This window comes from Lipophrys pholis, assembly GCF_963383615.2.
Source record: "Lipophrys pholis genome assembly, chromosome: 9".
NCBI lineage: Eukaryota > Metazoa > Chordata > Actinopteri > Blenniiformes > Blenniidae > Lipophrys > Lipophrys pholis.
The window spans coordinates 6332307-6345269 of record NC_137639.1 but is presented as its reverse complement, the minus strand read 5'-3'; the positions used below and the strand labels follow the sequence as shown (position 1 = coordinate 6345269).

The following is a 12963-nucleotide window of genomic DNA, read 5'->3' as shown; positions in this document are numbered from 1 at the left end:
AATACATTTTTTTTATTTGCCTTTTACAGAAAGTTTGAAAAAGTATTTTGTTCCGTTTGAATTATTTATTTATATTATTCAACATTTTCAGTATTGTTGAAATTGATAGTGAATATCCATATGTCCAAATATGTAATAAAACAACAACAAAAAAACACGTAGGCTTTCGTAGAGTATCCTAATGGTTTCACACGACTGTACATAAGTGATTTATCAGATGCAAGTCATATAATTACTGCATATCGAATATTCACCTGATGTGGTGCAGCTGTAATGGAAACTGACTTTCGGGGAAAGACCAAGTTTTCACAGGAAGTAATGTGTGCAGACAGTTTCTGAGAGCTCAGATGTATTTGTGAACATATCCCACAGTCTGTGCAGCTGCAGTCCTCAAGTCATCGGTCCTTTCTTGTGACCAAACCGGAAATAATCTTCGTTCCGTCTTCATCGGAGCTGGTTTGTCAACGTGACTGGATGGATGAACGGTCACGTTGACGAGCCGAGTGGATCCCTGCCTGGAGATCCGCAGGACAGCCGTGCTGCAGCGGCGATGTTTGAGTGACGACCTCCGGCTTTACAGCTTCTCAATGTTCACGATCGAGTGCAGCGCTTCAGGCGAGATCAAGATTCAAATCTCGAGCTGGAACATCTGCAGGAATCTTCTGACTTGATAGAAGTGATGTGAAGATCCAGAGAGAAGCTTTTTGTTGGGGTCAGATTAAGATTCGTGGGCACAACATTTTTCCTGTGACGAGAAACTCGGCTTCCTTTTTCACCTTTATTGAGTTTTAGTCCCAACAGACCTGTGGACTGGGTTCAGTGTGAAGATGACGTCAAAACAACTTTCCCATCTGTGTCTTTTTCTCACACTTACAATATGAGGCCATGTAGAACAAAAAGACTTTTAAACAGTCATTATAAGATATTTAGGTGCTTTAGGCCCCGTTTATACAATGCTCACATCAGAAATCAGCGTTTTTGCATTTTCATTTCAGAAATAATTCGCGTTTACATTTTGAACCACTGAAAACTATGTAGTGGCTACTGCTGTTTGTTTTTGGAATGAAACCACACACACACACGCACTATAAACTTTAACAATGTTTGACGCCTCTGAAATAGAAGCACAGAAATGCTGATTTGACCTGCAGACACACGTGTGATGAAATATAAACCACCAAAGAAAATGATGCAGGACTCAGCAACAGCTGGTGTAAATTATTTGTAAAAGGAAGAGCTTTTTTCTCTTACAAAGACATTAAAATCATCTCCTTTTTTCAGAATACTCAACAACATTGTCACATACGTGGACCTGATATTGCGCCCGCACATTTATTTACACTGCCATCTCAGCAGATCATTCATGTGAGGTTGTATCTTTGCACTCTGCAGGATGAGAACGGCGTGAACAGACCGGTGTGTTCCTACGTGCGGGTCCTCCGAGCCGGACGCCTCCTGGAGAGCCCCCGACAGGCGGCCCGCTTCGTCAGCCTGCTGGTCCACCAGAAGGCCCCGGTGGTGGGAGGAGGAGCCAAGCAGGAGCAGTGGTGCACCTTACTCGCTTTCCTGTGCAGAGGGAAGGTAAGGAGACATTTCATCTGGAGACAGGGGAGTCACCATACTGTCTTTTTTTAGTTTGTTGTCTGAGTCTGTAACTCTCTGAATGTACAAACTAAACCCAAAACCTGAGATTGTAAGACGTGGACATGTATGAAGAGTAAGGCCTCGTTTTGAGTTTTGAAGTGAAAATGCAACGTTTTCGTTACATTCGGTGTTTGTTTACACGACAACTAAAAACACAACTTTACTAAAAATACTACTACTGTGCATACGCCACTGTCGTAGTAAATAGATCTTCTGCACATGTGCAAGTTGATGCACGTTTTCCTCCCGAGCGTCATGACTCCCAGTCCACAATCTCCTGGCACTTTGTAGTTTTATAGTTGACTCACTTGGAATAACTGTCCAACTTGGTCGTCTGTCCATGAGAATGTCCGTGTTCTCACATTGTTAATGTTTATAGCTTATTGTTCTCAGTGTGCATGTAAACAAACAAGAGCAATCAGAGATTCCTGACCTTCACCAAATGTAGACATGGACACAGGGAAATGATGCATATTCCACATCCAACTGCCTTTATTCATTTGTTTAGTTTGGTGATGCCATAAATTGATTTCAGAATTTGAAAGGACACAAGATAAGAGAATATACTGCAAAATTTACATTTTCTATTGGAACAATAATTTTGATCCGGATCACCACCAAAACTCTTCCTTTGATCAAAATGCACCCATGTACCAATTTTTATGACGATCCGCTCATTAGACAGACAAATAAACTCAGATGATTTTATGACCTTGACGGAGGTAATAACAGCACCCACATAAGGCCCATGGGCCAAAACCAACCCACAAGAAGCTCCAGTCCGGCCCACCAAACCACCAAGCAAATTGTGAAAATTTCAAAGAAAACATTATTTGAAAAATACGTTTCCTAAGAGTAGCTACACAACAACACTGAAACCCGGGCAGAAATATCAGAGACGCTGCCATGAAAGCAGCTTCCTTGTTGCTGTCAAACTAGCCCCCAAGCCGTGCTGTCAAGGTGGGTTTGTAAAAACACCCATAATGCAACAGCTGTAGGAGAGGGTTTGTTTGGATGTTTCACTGTGTTTTGCACCTGAAGGTTTCATTAGAATTGTTTTTTTTTGTTGAGATTGTAGTCATTCTCAGTAGGAATTGTTTGATTTTGTGAAAATATAGACATTTTATTTCATTATACTGTGCAACACAACAAAGAAAAGGTTTAGATTTAAAGTTATTGTGGCACTATGTTACCGGTACGACCCACTGAAGGTGTAATTAGACTGTATGTGGCCCCTGAACTGAAATGTGTGTGAGGCCCCTGGTCTGACTTAACTTAAGATACTAGTAAATGTGTTTATTGTATGTTATATGGAAACAAGACGCTCGAGCAGATTTCCGATATATTTCACTCCTTCCGACGGATGTCCTTATAAAAGTCAGACAGATTTATTGATCTTATTTATAACTCTTTATCTGCTCAGTCCTCCAGTAACTGACTGGGCTTTTTTCATGACAGCTGATTGGTGAGTCCCTGGTATTTTCTACTCACTCAGCCGATATAATTAATTTAACCGGGTCCAGAAGTTAGGAGTTCACCAGTTACCATAGCAATATAAAAAAAAAGGTTGGCACCCACTGGTTTAAGTGGTAATGAAGGAGGTTTTTTTGTGCTGAATTTCAAGAAAATGTCTTTTCCCCTATGAGTTCAGCCGCCTCACCGTTGGTCCGCGTGCTCAGAGACTCCCCTCCCGAGTAAAGCCTGACGCTGGGATTTCTGAGAACTTGACTGACTGATGTGTTCCACCCCCCCCCCCCCCCACCTCTCTGCTCGACGGTGGGGAAATTCCCAGACCACCACAGGATGAATGTTCCCCTGCGTCTTCTGGCAAGACAGACACAACACAAACTCTCACAAAGTGGCCCTTGTCAGCTGTGATTTATTACTTTCATTCCGGGGAAAATTAATTTAGCCTCATCAGTCCCCAGCCTGTTCCGTCCAGATTAGCACTTCTGGGGAACATCTATCATTCTGACTCAGATCAGCACAGGCTTCTTTACAGGAACAGCCGTACGGGAGGAATGACAGTTGCTCACTTTCACATACAATCTGATGACTGTGCAGCCCATTTCCTTTACTTGTGTGTGTGTGTGTGTGTGTGTGTGCGTGTGCGTGTGTTTAAAGGCTATGGGTGCAGCCAGGACAGGATATTGGGGTCTTTTCAAGTCCCAGTGACAGAATGAATTGGACCAAGCTGGTGTGAGGATTGCCGTGAACATCCTCTGTTCAGATCTGTCTGATTGTGAAGAAACATACGTCAGACACATAAAACTACGGCAGCATTTACCCTGGAAGTCTTGATGCTCAGTGCTAATTGCAAAGCCAGAAAATGGATGATGACAGATGTTCGATGCATGAGAAGTTCACCAAACCATAATTGTGTCTTACGCATGCTGCAATGCTTTCCTCCAGAATTCACGTGACCTCTTCAACTCACCGTGCTGATTCTTCTTCCGTTGGATCGCCTCCATGCTTCTCATTTCTTTACTGCATGTTCACTATCAGACAAAATAAGCTGGATGGTTGCAGATTTGATGACTTTAGAGACGCAATAAATCAGCCCAGTTACATGGATGTTGCATTGTCACATATCTGATTTGTTTCCATGCTGTATCCCATTTCAAAATACCTAAATTACATTGTATAAAAGCAGATCCGATCAACATGAGAGCAGAATATCAGGGTTGGGCCACATTACACTATAAATAAAACCTAAAACAGAGATGTCAAACACATTTCAGTTCAGGGGCCACATTCAGGTTCAGCTTGGGCCTGACTAGTCAAATAGTGCCATAATAACATTTAAACATTGAAGTCTTTCTTTGTTGTGCTTCAGAGTATACCTGATGAAATTGTCTATATTTTCAGAAAACCAAACAATTAGTATAGAAAAGGACTACAGTCTCAACATAAAGACAATTTTATTGGAATCAGCCAGGGATGCATAGACCGGACAGTAGCTGCTGACATCCAGCGTCAAGCACACTTCCAAGTGATCATCAGTCGTGGTGGAACGGCACTTTGACTTAATGATCTTCGTGTGGGAAAAGGCTGACTCACATAAATAAGTGGAGCCGAATAATGCGGCACATTTCCTCACGTTGGGGTACTTTTCCTCTGTGAGTAAATTCCAGAACTGTCCATGAGCGCTGGACTTCAGCTCAATGTCGGCTTGTAGTGTCAGAATCTCATCTTCCACTCCAGAAGAGTTCAGGTGAAACAGTTTTACAATTTGTGATGCGAGTGAATCAGCCTCAGCATCTTCCTGAAAAAGAAAGCACCTGAATGTAGCGACTCGCTCCGGCAAAGAAAAGTCTTGAAAGCGTTTGTCAAAGTCTGACAGACGATTGTCAATCTGCTCTGTGTAGCGTGCACTGTCAAGTTGCACACAGGCCTTCTCGTGCATCTCCAGCTCTGACGCCAGGTTCTGGAACTTTGCCAAATGGCGCTGCAGCATTGAGGAGAGATGTTTGAAAGCATTGACTGAGCTGATCTTATTGATCACCTTGTTGTCTTTTCCTTGCCGCTCTAGATTAAGGTCATTCAACATGTTAGTCAGATCGATTAAAAATGTCAAGTCTAACAGCCACTGACCATCATTAAGTTGCTTGTATTTCGCATGTCCAACTACACGAAATAAACTCCTCAATCTCCGGACAGAGCTCTCAAAATCGTTGCAGGAATTTCCCTGGACTAGGCCACCTCACGTCAGTGTGCAGCAACAACTCAGAGTGGTCGCAGTCAGCCGTCTCCAGATGCACACGGAATAACCGTCTTTGAAGAGATCTGGCGAGAATAGAACAGGCGATCTTCGTTGCCACATCCGTGATCTCCTTCATGTTGAGCATTTTAGAGCATAACGCTTGTTGATGGATTATGCAGTTGTACAAATCATCAACTCTACAGAATATAAATATACAGTCATGATGTCCGATGTTAATAAAGTTGAATCATTTCAAGATTGCAGAGATTAATTATAAGGAAAAAGAAGAAACAATTTGTAGTTTATTTAGGTTAAATTGATCTTTTCAAAAGATTAGGTTGAGTAGAGAAGACAATAAATGTAAATGTTGAAATACTTAAAATGAAAATAAAGTTGTTGCACCAAAAGATGTGTATGAATTTAGGATTAGTGCAAATTGTTGTTGAATTCAAATGGAGATGACTAAAAATAGGTATTTTGGAGAGTATAGCTTCAAAGTACTATTTTATCTTTGAATAACCAAATAGTTTGGGAAAAGACTTTTTGAGTTTTTATGAGATCGTCTAACTCATTAAAGTTACTATACAAGATTGAATATATAATATTTGGAGAAAGAGCTGGTGAATTGTTGAAAATGTATTTAAAGTGGTCAATTGTCTTAAATCCGATCTAAATATTGTTTTTGATTTGTAAACCCCCCCCCCCTTTCAAAAGAAAATAAATGTAAAATCCTTTTTTGCTTTAATCAAATAGTTGAAGGACAAAAATTTAAGAATGAGTAAATGATCATCAAAAGTTTTGATGCAGTGGAATAAAGCTGGAATAAAGTTGTAATCTTTTTGTAGTTTTGAGTTAAAACAGAACGTTTTGATTTCCTGTCATGTGGTGGTTTGTTGTACTGAGCCTCCAACAAAAATTAAAAACTGCAGATAAATTGTTCATCTTGGAGAATAAAGACATGAATCTGGGCTGTAGTCATCAGAAACTTCAGCTCATGATCCTGAACTCACTACAGGCTGCACTGCTGTTTTTTTTTAATTTTTTTAAAGTCTTGCTTGTGACCCTGTAAGTCTGAAGAGGCATGAAATGTGTGTGTCTTCCTCAGGGGGACTGTGAGGACCACGCCACCCTGCTGTGCAGCCTCCTGCTGGGCTTCGGCCTCGACGCGTACGTGTGCGTGGGCACCAAAGCCAAAGGGGCGCCGCACGCCTGGGTCCTGACCCGCGGGACCGACGGCAGCATCACGTTCTGGGAGAGCCTGACGGCACACAGGTCAGAAACCGTCTTCTCTAAAGGTCAAACCTTCTGTCGCTTCTCAGTCCACAACGTGTGAACATATCGATTTGTCTGAATTTCATTTAGCGATGCACCGATAGTATCAGGTATCGGTACCGATACTAGTGACAAGTATCGGTACCGATACTGGTTACGAGTACTCGTGCTCATATAGATCGACAATACCACCCGGCGAGTATTACGTGATGTCATTCGTCGGTAATAAGAGAGGGTACACACGGAGATTCTTAATGTTAATGAGAATGACTATAAACTATGTTGAAATATCAAGAGGAGGAGAAAGACAGTTCTGGTGCGATGAAATAGCATGTAGTTTGATGCTACATGCTAAAGAGTTTCGAGGCTCACACACCAGAGATGCTACATGCCAGACATGAAGTATAACTGATACGCTCATTAACAGCGAGCGTAGGTAGGCGCTACACACACATTGTAGACGCAGTACTATAATGGAGCCTCAACGCAGAGACAGTACGAAAGTGCTTCATAGCAAAGCATAGCCTTTCCATATTGTTTGCGTATGAAGTATGAATTAGGCGTTATGACATTTAATAAGTACTATAGCATAGTATCAGTGGTCTGTATCGGCAAGTAGTTAAAGGTTAGTACTTGTACTTGTACTCACCCTTAAAAAAAGTGGTTGTTGTGCATCACTAATCTGGTTATTGTAGATGTATTTCAGAAGAAGTGTTGTCTCAGAGCCTTCTATGAACCGTGAATCTTCTTGTAACACAGTCGAACCCTCTCTGACTGAAGCTCTGACCTTTTGTGTTTTCATAGTTCCACAGTTTTTGTGAATATCCCAGAATCCCATAAATGGATTTCCATGAAATTTGAAGGCCGGGCTCACAGCCAAGAACAAATTGATTCCATTATGTTGTTTTTTTTTAACAACCATCCTCACCATGAAGCCGAAGGCCGATTTGGAAGAGACACGATGTTTCCACAGAATACTGAAAAGATAAGCAAGTACTTTTTTATTTATCTAAAGTTAACATGGGTATGACTGTGAAAGGATCACTGTTTTTTGAAGATCTGTTAAATGCTCCACATCAGCTGAAGCCAAAGATTTGTTTCATGTTTCAGTGATGAATGGTGGAGTGTAAAAACTCTTTATTTTTAATTTTTTTTGTAAAGGTCGAGAACAAGTACCAACATTTAGCTATCTGCCAATACGAAGCACCTATATGAGTACTTATTAAATGCCATGCAGCCTAATTCATAGTACTACATACATAAACAATACGCAAAGGCATTGTCGTGACCCACCTTGAGGGCTCCAGTATACTGCTGCATGTGTTGCAGTGTGTAGCGTCTATCTACACACTGAGATGTGTGCACTGTAGACTGAGGGACCGATCGCTGTGAATCAATGTGTCCGTCATAATGTAATCACGTTTAGCATGTAGCATCTCTGGTGTGTGAGCCCCGAAACGCTTTAGCATGTAGCATGTAGCATCTCTGGTGTGTGAGCCCCGAAACGCTTTACCATGTAGCATCTCTGGTGTATGAGCCCTGAAACGCTTTAGCATCTAGCATGTAGCATCTCTAGTATATGAGTCCCGAAACGCTTTAGCATGTAGCATGTAGCATCTCTGGTGTATGAGCCCCGAAACGCTTTACCATGTAGCATGTAGCATCTCTGGAGTATGAGCCCCGAAACGCTTTAGCATGTAGCATGTAGCATGTCGCACGGCTCAGCGCTACTGGATCCACTGAGCAGTTACAGTTTAACTGTTAAACTAATAAGCGACATCGTTCTAACTCTGCTGGTCCAAACGTCTCTGCTGACTAAGTTGCTGGTGTTGTACCAACTGTCTTTCGTCTCTTCTTGATATTTTGGCAGAACTTAATTTACTCAATACTGGTATCGGTTTCGGTCCATCCTTAGGAAAAATCTTTTCAAAACTACGTTAAATGCAAAAGTCAGATTTAGTTCTTTAAAAAAATATATTTTCACATTGACCTGAACAATAAGAATAAAATACTCTATGTATCACAAGTTTAAACAAGTGTTTGTAAATGTATATTTAAAAAAGGAATTGTCTTGATTTTTTGTTATTTAGCAACTTTCAAGTAAAGTTCAACTCAAAGTGCTTTGAAAATTACTGAAACACTAAAAGGAATATGACTGTTTATGTACATTAAAGGTGCAAAAATGGTACGGCCACAATTGTCACTCAGTCTTATAACATATTACATCAAATCATAACTCCAGGTCTTCTGCTTCAGGTAAGGAGCCACTGTTGTCTGTAACATGAGCCGTTCTCTCTACAAATGCCCTTTATAGCGCCACCTTAACCTATTTAAAGAGCCGCTCTGGTGACGACGGGTCACTGGCTTCAACGCGTTCAGGTGAACCGATAAATCCAAGGCGCAGTTTAGTCGTTGGATATACCAATCCATTTATTGATAGTCAGTTTTCAACACATTAACTATTCAGCCCAATACTGAATTCCATATAACCAACAACCAAATTACCTTTTCCTCAGACTCTGCCACTCACCCTGACCTGCCTCCCTGACACTTTCTAGAAACTCTTTGCTCTCCACCTCCTGCACATCGACATCAATTACCTGGAGGCTTTATAACCTGCACCTTGCCCCAGCTCCACCTAGTGGACAAACATAAAACCTTCTCATAAACACAGTTTACAGGTGAACACGGAAACATGAATAAACAAACAATAAAACATAAAATGGCTCCGACACACGTGTATGGAACAACTGCTATTTCCCTCCCATAGACTGCCTTTCATTTTCCAGGAGAGATTTTTTTTCCTTCACAACCAAGAGTCTGGACTCTTGGTTGTCCAGTTGTCACTGACGCAGTGCTGGCCCAAACCTCTAGGGGGCCACTTGTTCAAGAAAAGCAACAAAATACAACAGCAGCCATTGCACTGCGTGTGTGTGTGTGTGTGTGTGTATATATATATAAATATTAGAATTTGCTTTGTGAGTCAGCAAAATGTGCCGTGAATAAACAACCATCAACCACAAAATAAAAACAAGAACTTGAGATCCATACTACTTTGACACTATTTTGACGAGGTAGAAACAAACATAATGCTGATTTCTTTAAACCCTCACTCTGAGGTTGATCTGATCTGTAGCTTGGCAGGCAGCTACACAGTTTCCTTCATGAAGATCCAGGAGTCGGCAGGTGAGGAAGTTTAGATGTTTGTCTTCACGTGGAGAGAACAGGAAAGATTCTTCTAGAATAGAAATACATCCTGAGTACAGTATCCATGTACTAATACTTTGTTACTCGCCTCCGAGGTATTGGTGTATAATTACTCATGCACGCACGCACGCACGCACACACACACACACACACACACACTCCCACCCAACAGATTTCCGCTGTCGTCCCTAAAATTTCACCCAAAAGTTTATTATGAATAAAATCTTTTTTCTCTAACATAAATAAAACCCTTTATATTTAAACAGCTCATCTTTTTATTTGAATGTATTCAACTGATATGTACGCAGTAGTTTAATGACTCTTTCCGTCCACGCTGGGTGCTCAGGTACCTGCACCGGGCCATAGACCCCGACGCTCCGCCCCTGGCCCCCCAGCCCAGACCCTCGTCCCCCTACCGCACCGTGGGCTGCGTCTTCAACCACCGGAGCTTCCTGGCCAACTGTCAGCCCTCCGACGCCGTGGAGCTGAGCGTCTTTGACTTCCAGGTACAAGCTGACGCTCCCCACGGCTCCCGGCGGCACCTGATCCAGTCTGGCCCGTTTTAATGGGAGCCCTTTGTTCCACTTAAGAGTGAATGCATCCGTACTATCCATCCAAACTAATCAGTCCACCTCAGATGAATGTTTTGGGACTGTGGAGGAGACTCAGGTCTGATCGGGGGTCTTCTTGCTGTGACGACCCCACCACTGCAGTGGAAAAGGAAGAAGTCTGAAATGAGAGCTTGAGCCAGGAGCTTTCTTCTCCCTCCAGAATCCGTCCCGATGGAAAGCCATGAGCGAAGAGGCCCTGAAGTCGGTGTGCGCCCCCGGCTCCACCACCTCGCTGCCCCCGGTGCCCCCGCTCTGCGCCCCCTCCCTGGATGCTGCCGCAGCCAGCAACCAGCTGGAGCTGGAGCTGCGCTACCTGGTGTCCGAGCACCGGAAGGTAAAGCAGCTGAGCTCAACTGGCCAAGCTCCTGTCACTGGTTACACTGAAACAGCTCCACACGCTGTGGAATCATCTCAAAGAAGAGAAAGGATAGAACCAATAATGGAGAAAAAGAGGGAAAAACTGAGAGAAACTCTCACGTAAAACTTGATCTGTTGCACACTGATCATATCCAGTAATTCAGACTTTTGTATTTACTCACTCATTTGAACAGGAGCTGATGTGTTTCTCTGCTTTCGTCTTTGAATAATGACTTATTATCTCCCAAAGTCATTTTAGTTCAGGGATCATTGTGATGTTGAGTGGCAGGACCAGTTCAATTTGATCATAATTCCTCTGTAAACAAACATAATTCCAGATGTTCTGTTTTGATTTACTGCAAAGAGAGACACAAATGTATTAATATATTTGAATAGAAAGATGAACAATTAGAAATCTTTACAGAAAAATACACATTTTTAACATTATGTTGTTATTAACAGTTGATTTTGGTGAAAATACAATTAAATGTAGAAAAAAGAAAGTTCTCTATTTACATTTGTGCTTTATTTGACAAATGTAAAATCCTGTTTGCCTCAGTGTTTCTCTTCACTGGCTGCACAATATCTGCAATCCTAAATGCTCATTTCATTCACAAATCCACCCACAGAACAGTTTGTATGTCATTTGGAGACTCTGGTGCTTCTCATTGTTGTTTCCACTACTTCTGTTAAAACTGTGTGATCACCACAGAATAAAATAGCAGCAGTTTTTATTTCTTTTTAAAAAATTTCACAAATAATCCCCAAAAATGTGTACCACATTGCACATTTGCAAGAAAAGAGAAAGGAGAAAAAAAATTAAATGAAATAAAAAACTAAGGGTGAATTAATTGTTTTTGAAACATTTGCAGTCGAGAGAAAAGGAAAATAAATGGGTATATAGCAAAAAAATAAATACAGTCACCGTACTATGTCATCAAAAATATCAAAAATCAAAAATGTGACAAACTTTTATTTTCAAAACGGTGACTAAACCTTGACATGTTGTCCTGTGGACTGATCCCCCCCCCCACCCCCCAGGACCTGGACCTGTTCACGATGTGGGACGACCACCTGTCCTACCTGCTGTCCTCGGCCCTGTCGTCCTACGAGCTGGAGCGCAGCACCGGCGTCTCCTGCGGGAACGAGGAGTTCCAGGACGCGGTGAGGAGAGCCGTGCCGGACGGACACACTTTCAAAGGCTTCCCCATCCACTTCCTGCACCGCCACGCCCGCAGAGCCTTCTCCGCCTGCTTAAGGTAACCACAGGGGGTCAGAGGTCAAACTCTGGTTCCACAGCATGTGCTGACCCGTATGGTGAATGACTTGATGGGATGTGTGGGTGTGATTGAACAGTGGGTGGAGGTGTGTTAAGTTTCAAGAGGGTTTAGAGTTTATCTCCTTTCAGCTCTTTTACTTTATCAGAGTAAATGTCTCTTAGGGGAGGGAGTGGGCAGCTTATGACAGGGTGGGCCGCACAGGTAAAATAGTGCCATAATAACCTTTAAATCTTTAAGTTTTTCTTTGGTTTACTACAGAAAATGACTACAATCTGTACTACTTTGTTCTATAATGTATTTTTACACTTTCAAGTTATCATTGTAATCAAACTACATCTAAAAAAAATGGAAACGTTGTAATTTTGTCGCGTATAAACTGAAATATGTCAATCTTCATTTTTGTTCATAGTTGATTTAATGAAATACACGGATCATTTATTTCCTTTTTATTTTTTAAATGTTTTTCAACAAAGACCATATTTAAAATAATTACAATGCTAATTTGATTTGATCAGATTTTCAATGATTTCCATAGATTTTTGATGTGGTCGGATGTTTTATTTAACAGAAAAGTGAATCTTGACGTTTAAATGTTTAAAATAAAGTGACTCTTGATTTTTCTCCTCAGGTCTCCGTTCTGTGAGGAGATCATCTGTTGCCGTGGCGACCACGTGAGGCTGGCGGTGCGTGTTCGGGTGTGTGTGTGTCCTGAAGACGTGTGTGCGGTGTGGCTGATGTTTGCGTGTAAATACCGCTCCGTGCTTTGATCCTCACACACATTCAACTCTTTGCCGGTTCACTTTGACAATATTTATTCTTTTTTTACTAATAAAACAACTTTTGTTCACTTTATCGTTTTTTTTCTTTATTGTTTTAGACACAAACAATG

At 41.7% G+C, this 12963-nt stretch overlaps 1 protein-coding gene across 3 annotated transcripts in view; it reads left to right on the top strand.

The window, feature by feature from the left end:
- cep76 (centrosomal protein 76) overlaps positions 1–12963 on the top strand; it is a 26574-nt gene extending 13611 nt beyond the window's left edge. For all 3 annotated transcript variants that reach the window (XM_080471840.1, XM_080471839.1, XM_080471838.1), the window contains exons 8-13: positions 1393–1581; positions 6453–6619; positions 10173–10332; positions 10598–10771; positions 11836–12053; positions 12703–12963. In XM_080471840.1, coding sequence (XP_080327966.1) covers positions 1393–1581; positions 6453–6619; positions 10173–10332; positions 10598–10771; positions 11836–12053; positions 12703–12841 — 1047 coding nt within the window. In that variant the 3' untranslated portion in view covers positions 12842–12963. The remainder of the gene's footprint in view (positions 1–1392; positions 1582–6452; positions 6620–10172; positions 10333–10597; positions 10772–11835; positions 12054–12702) is intronic.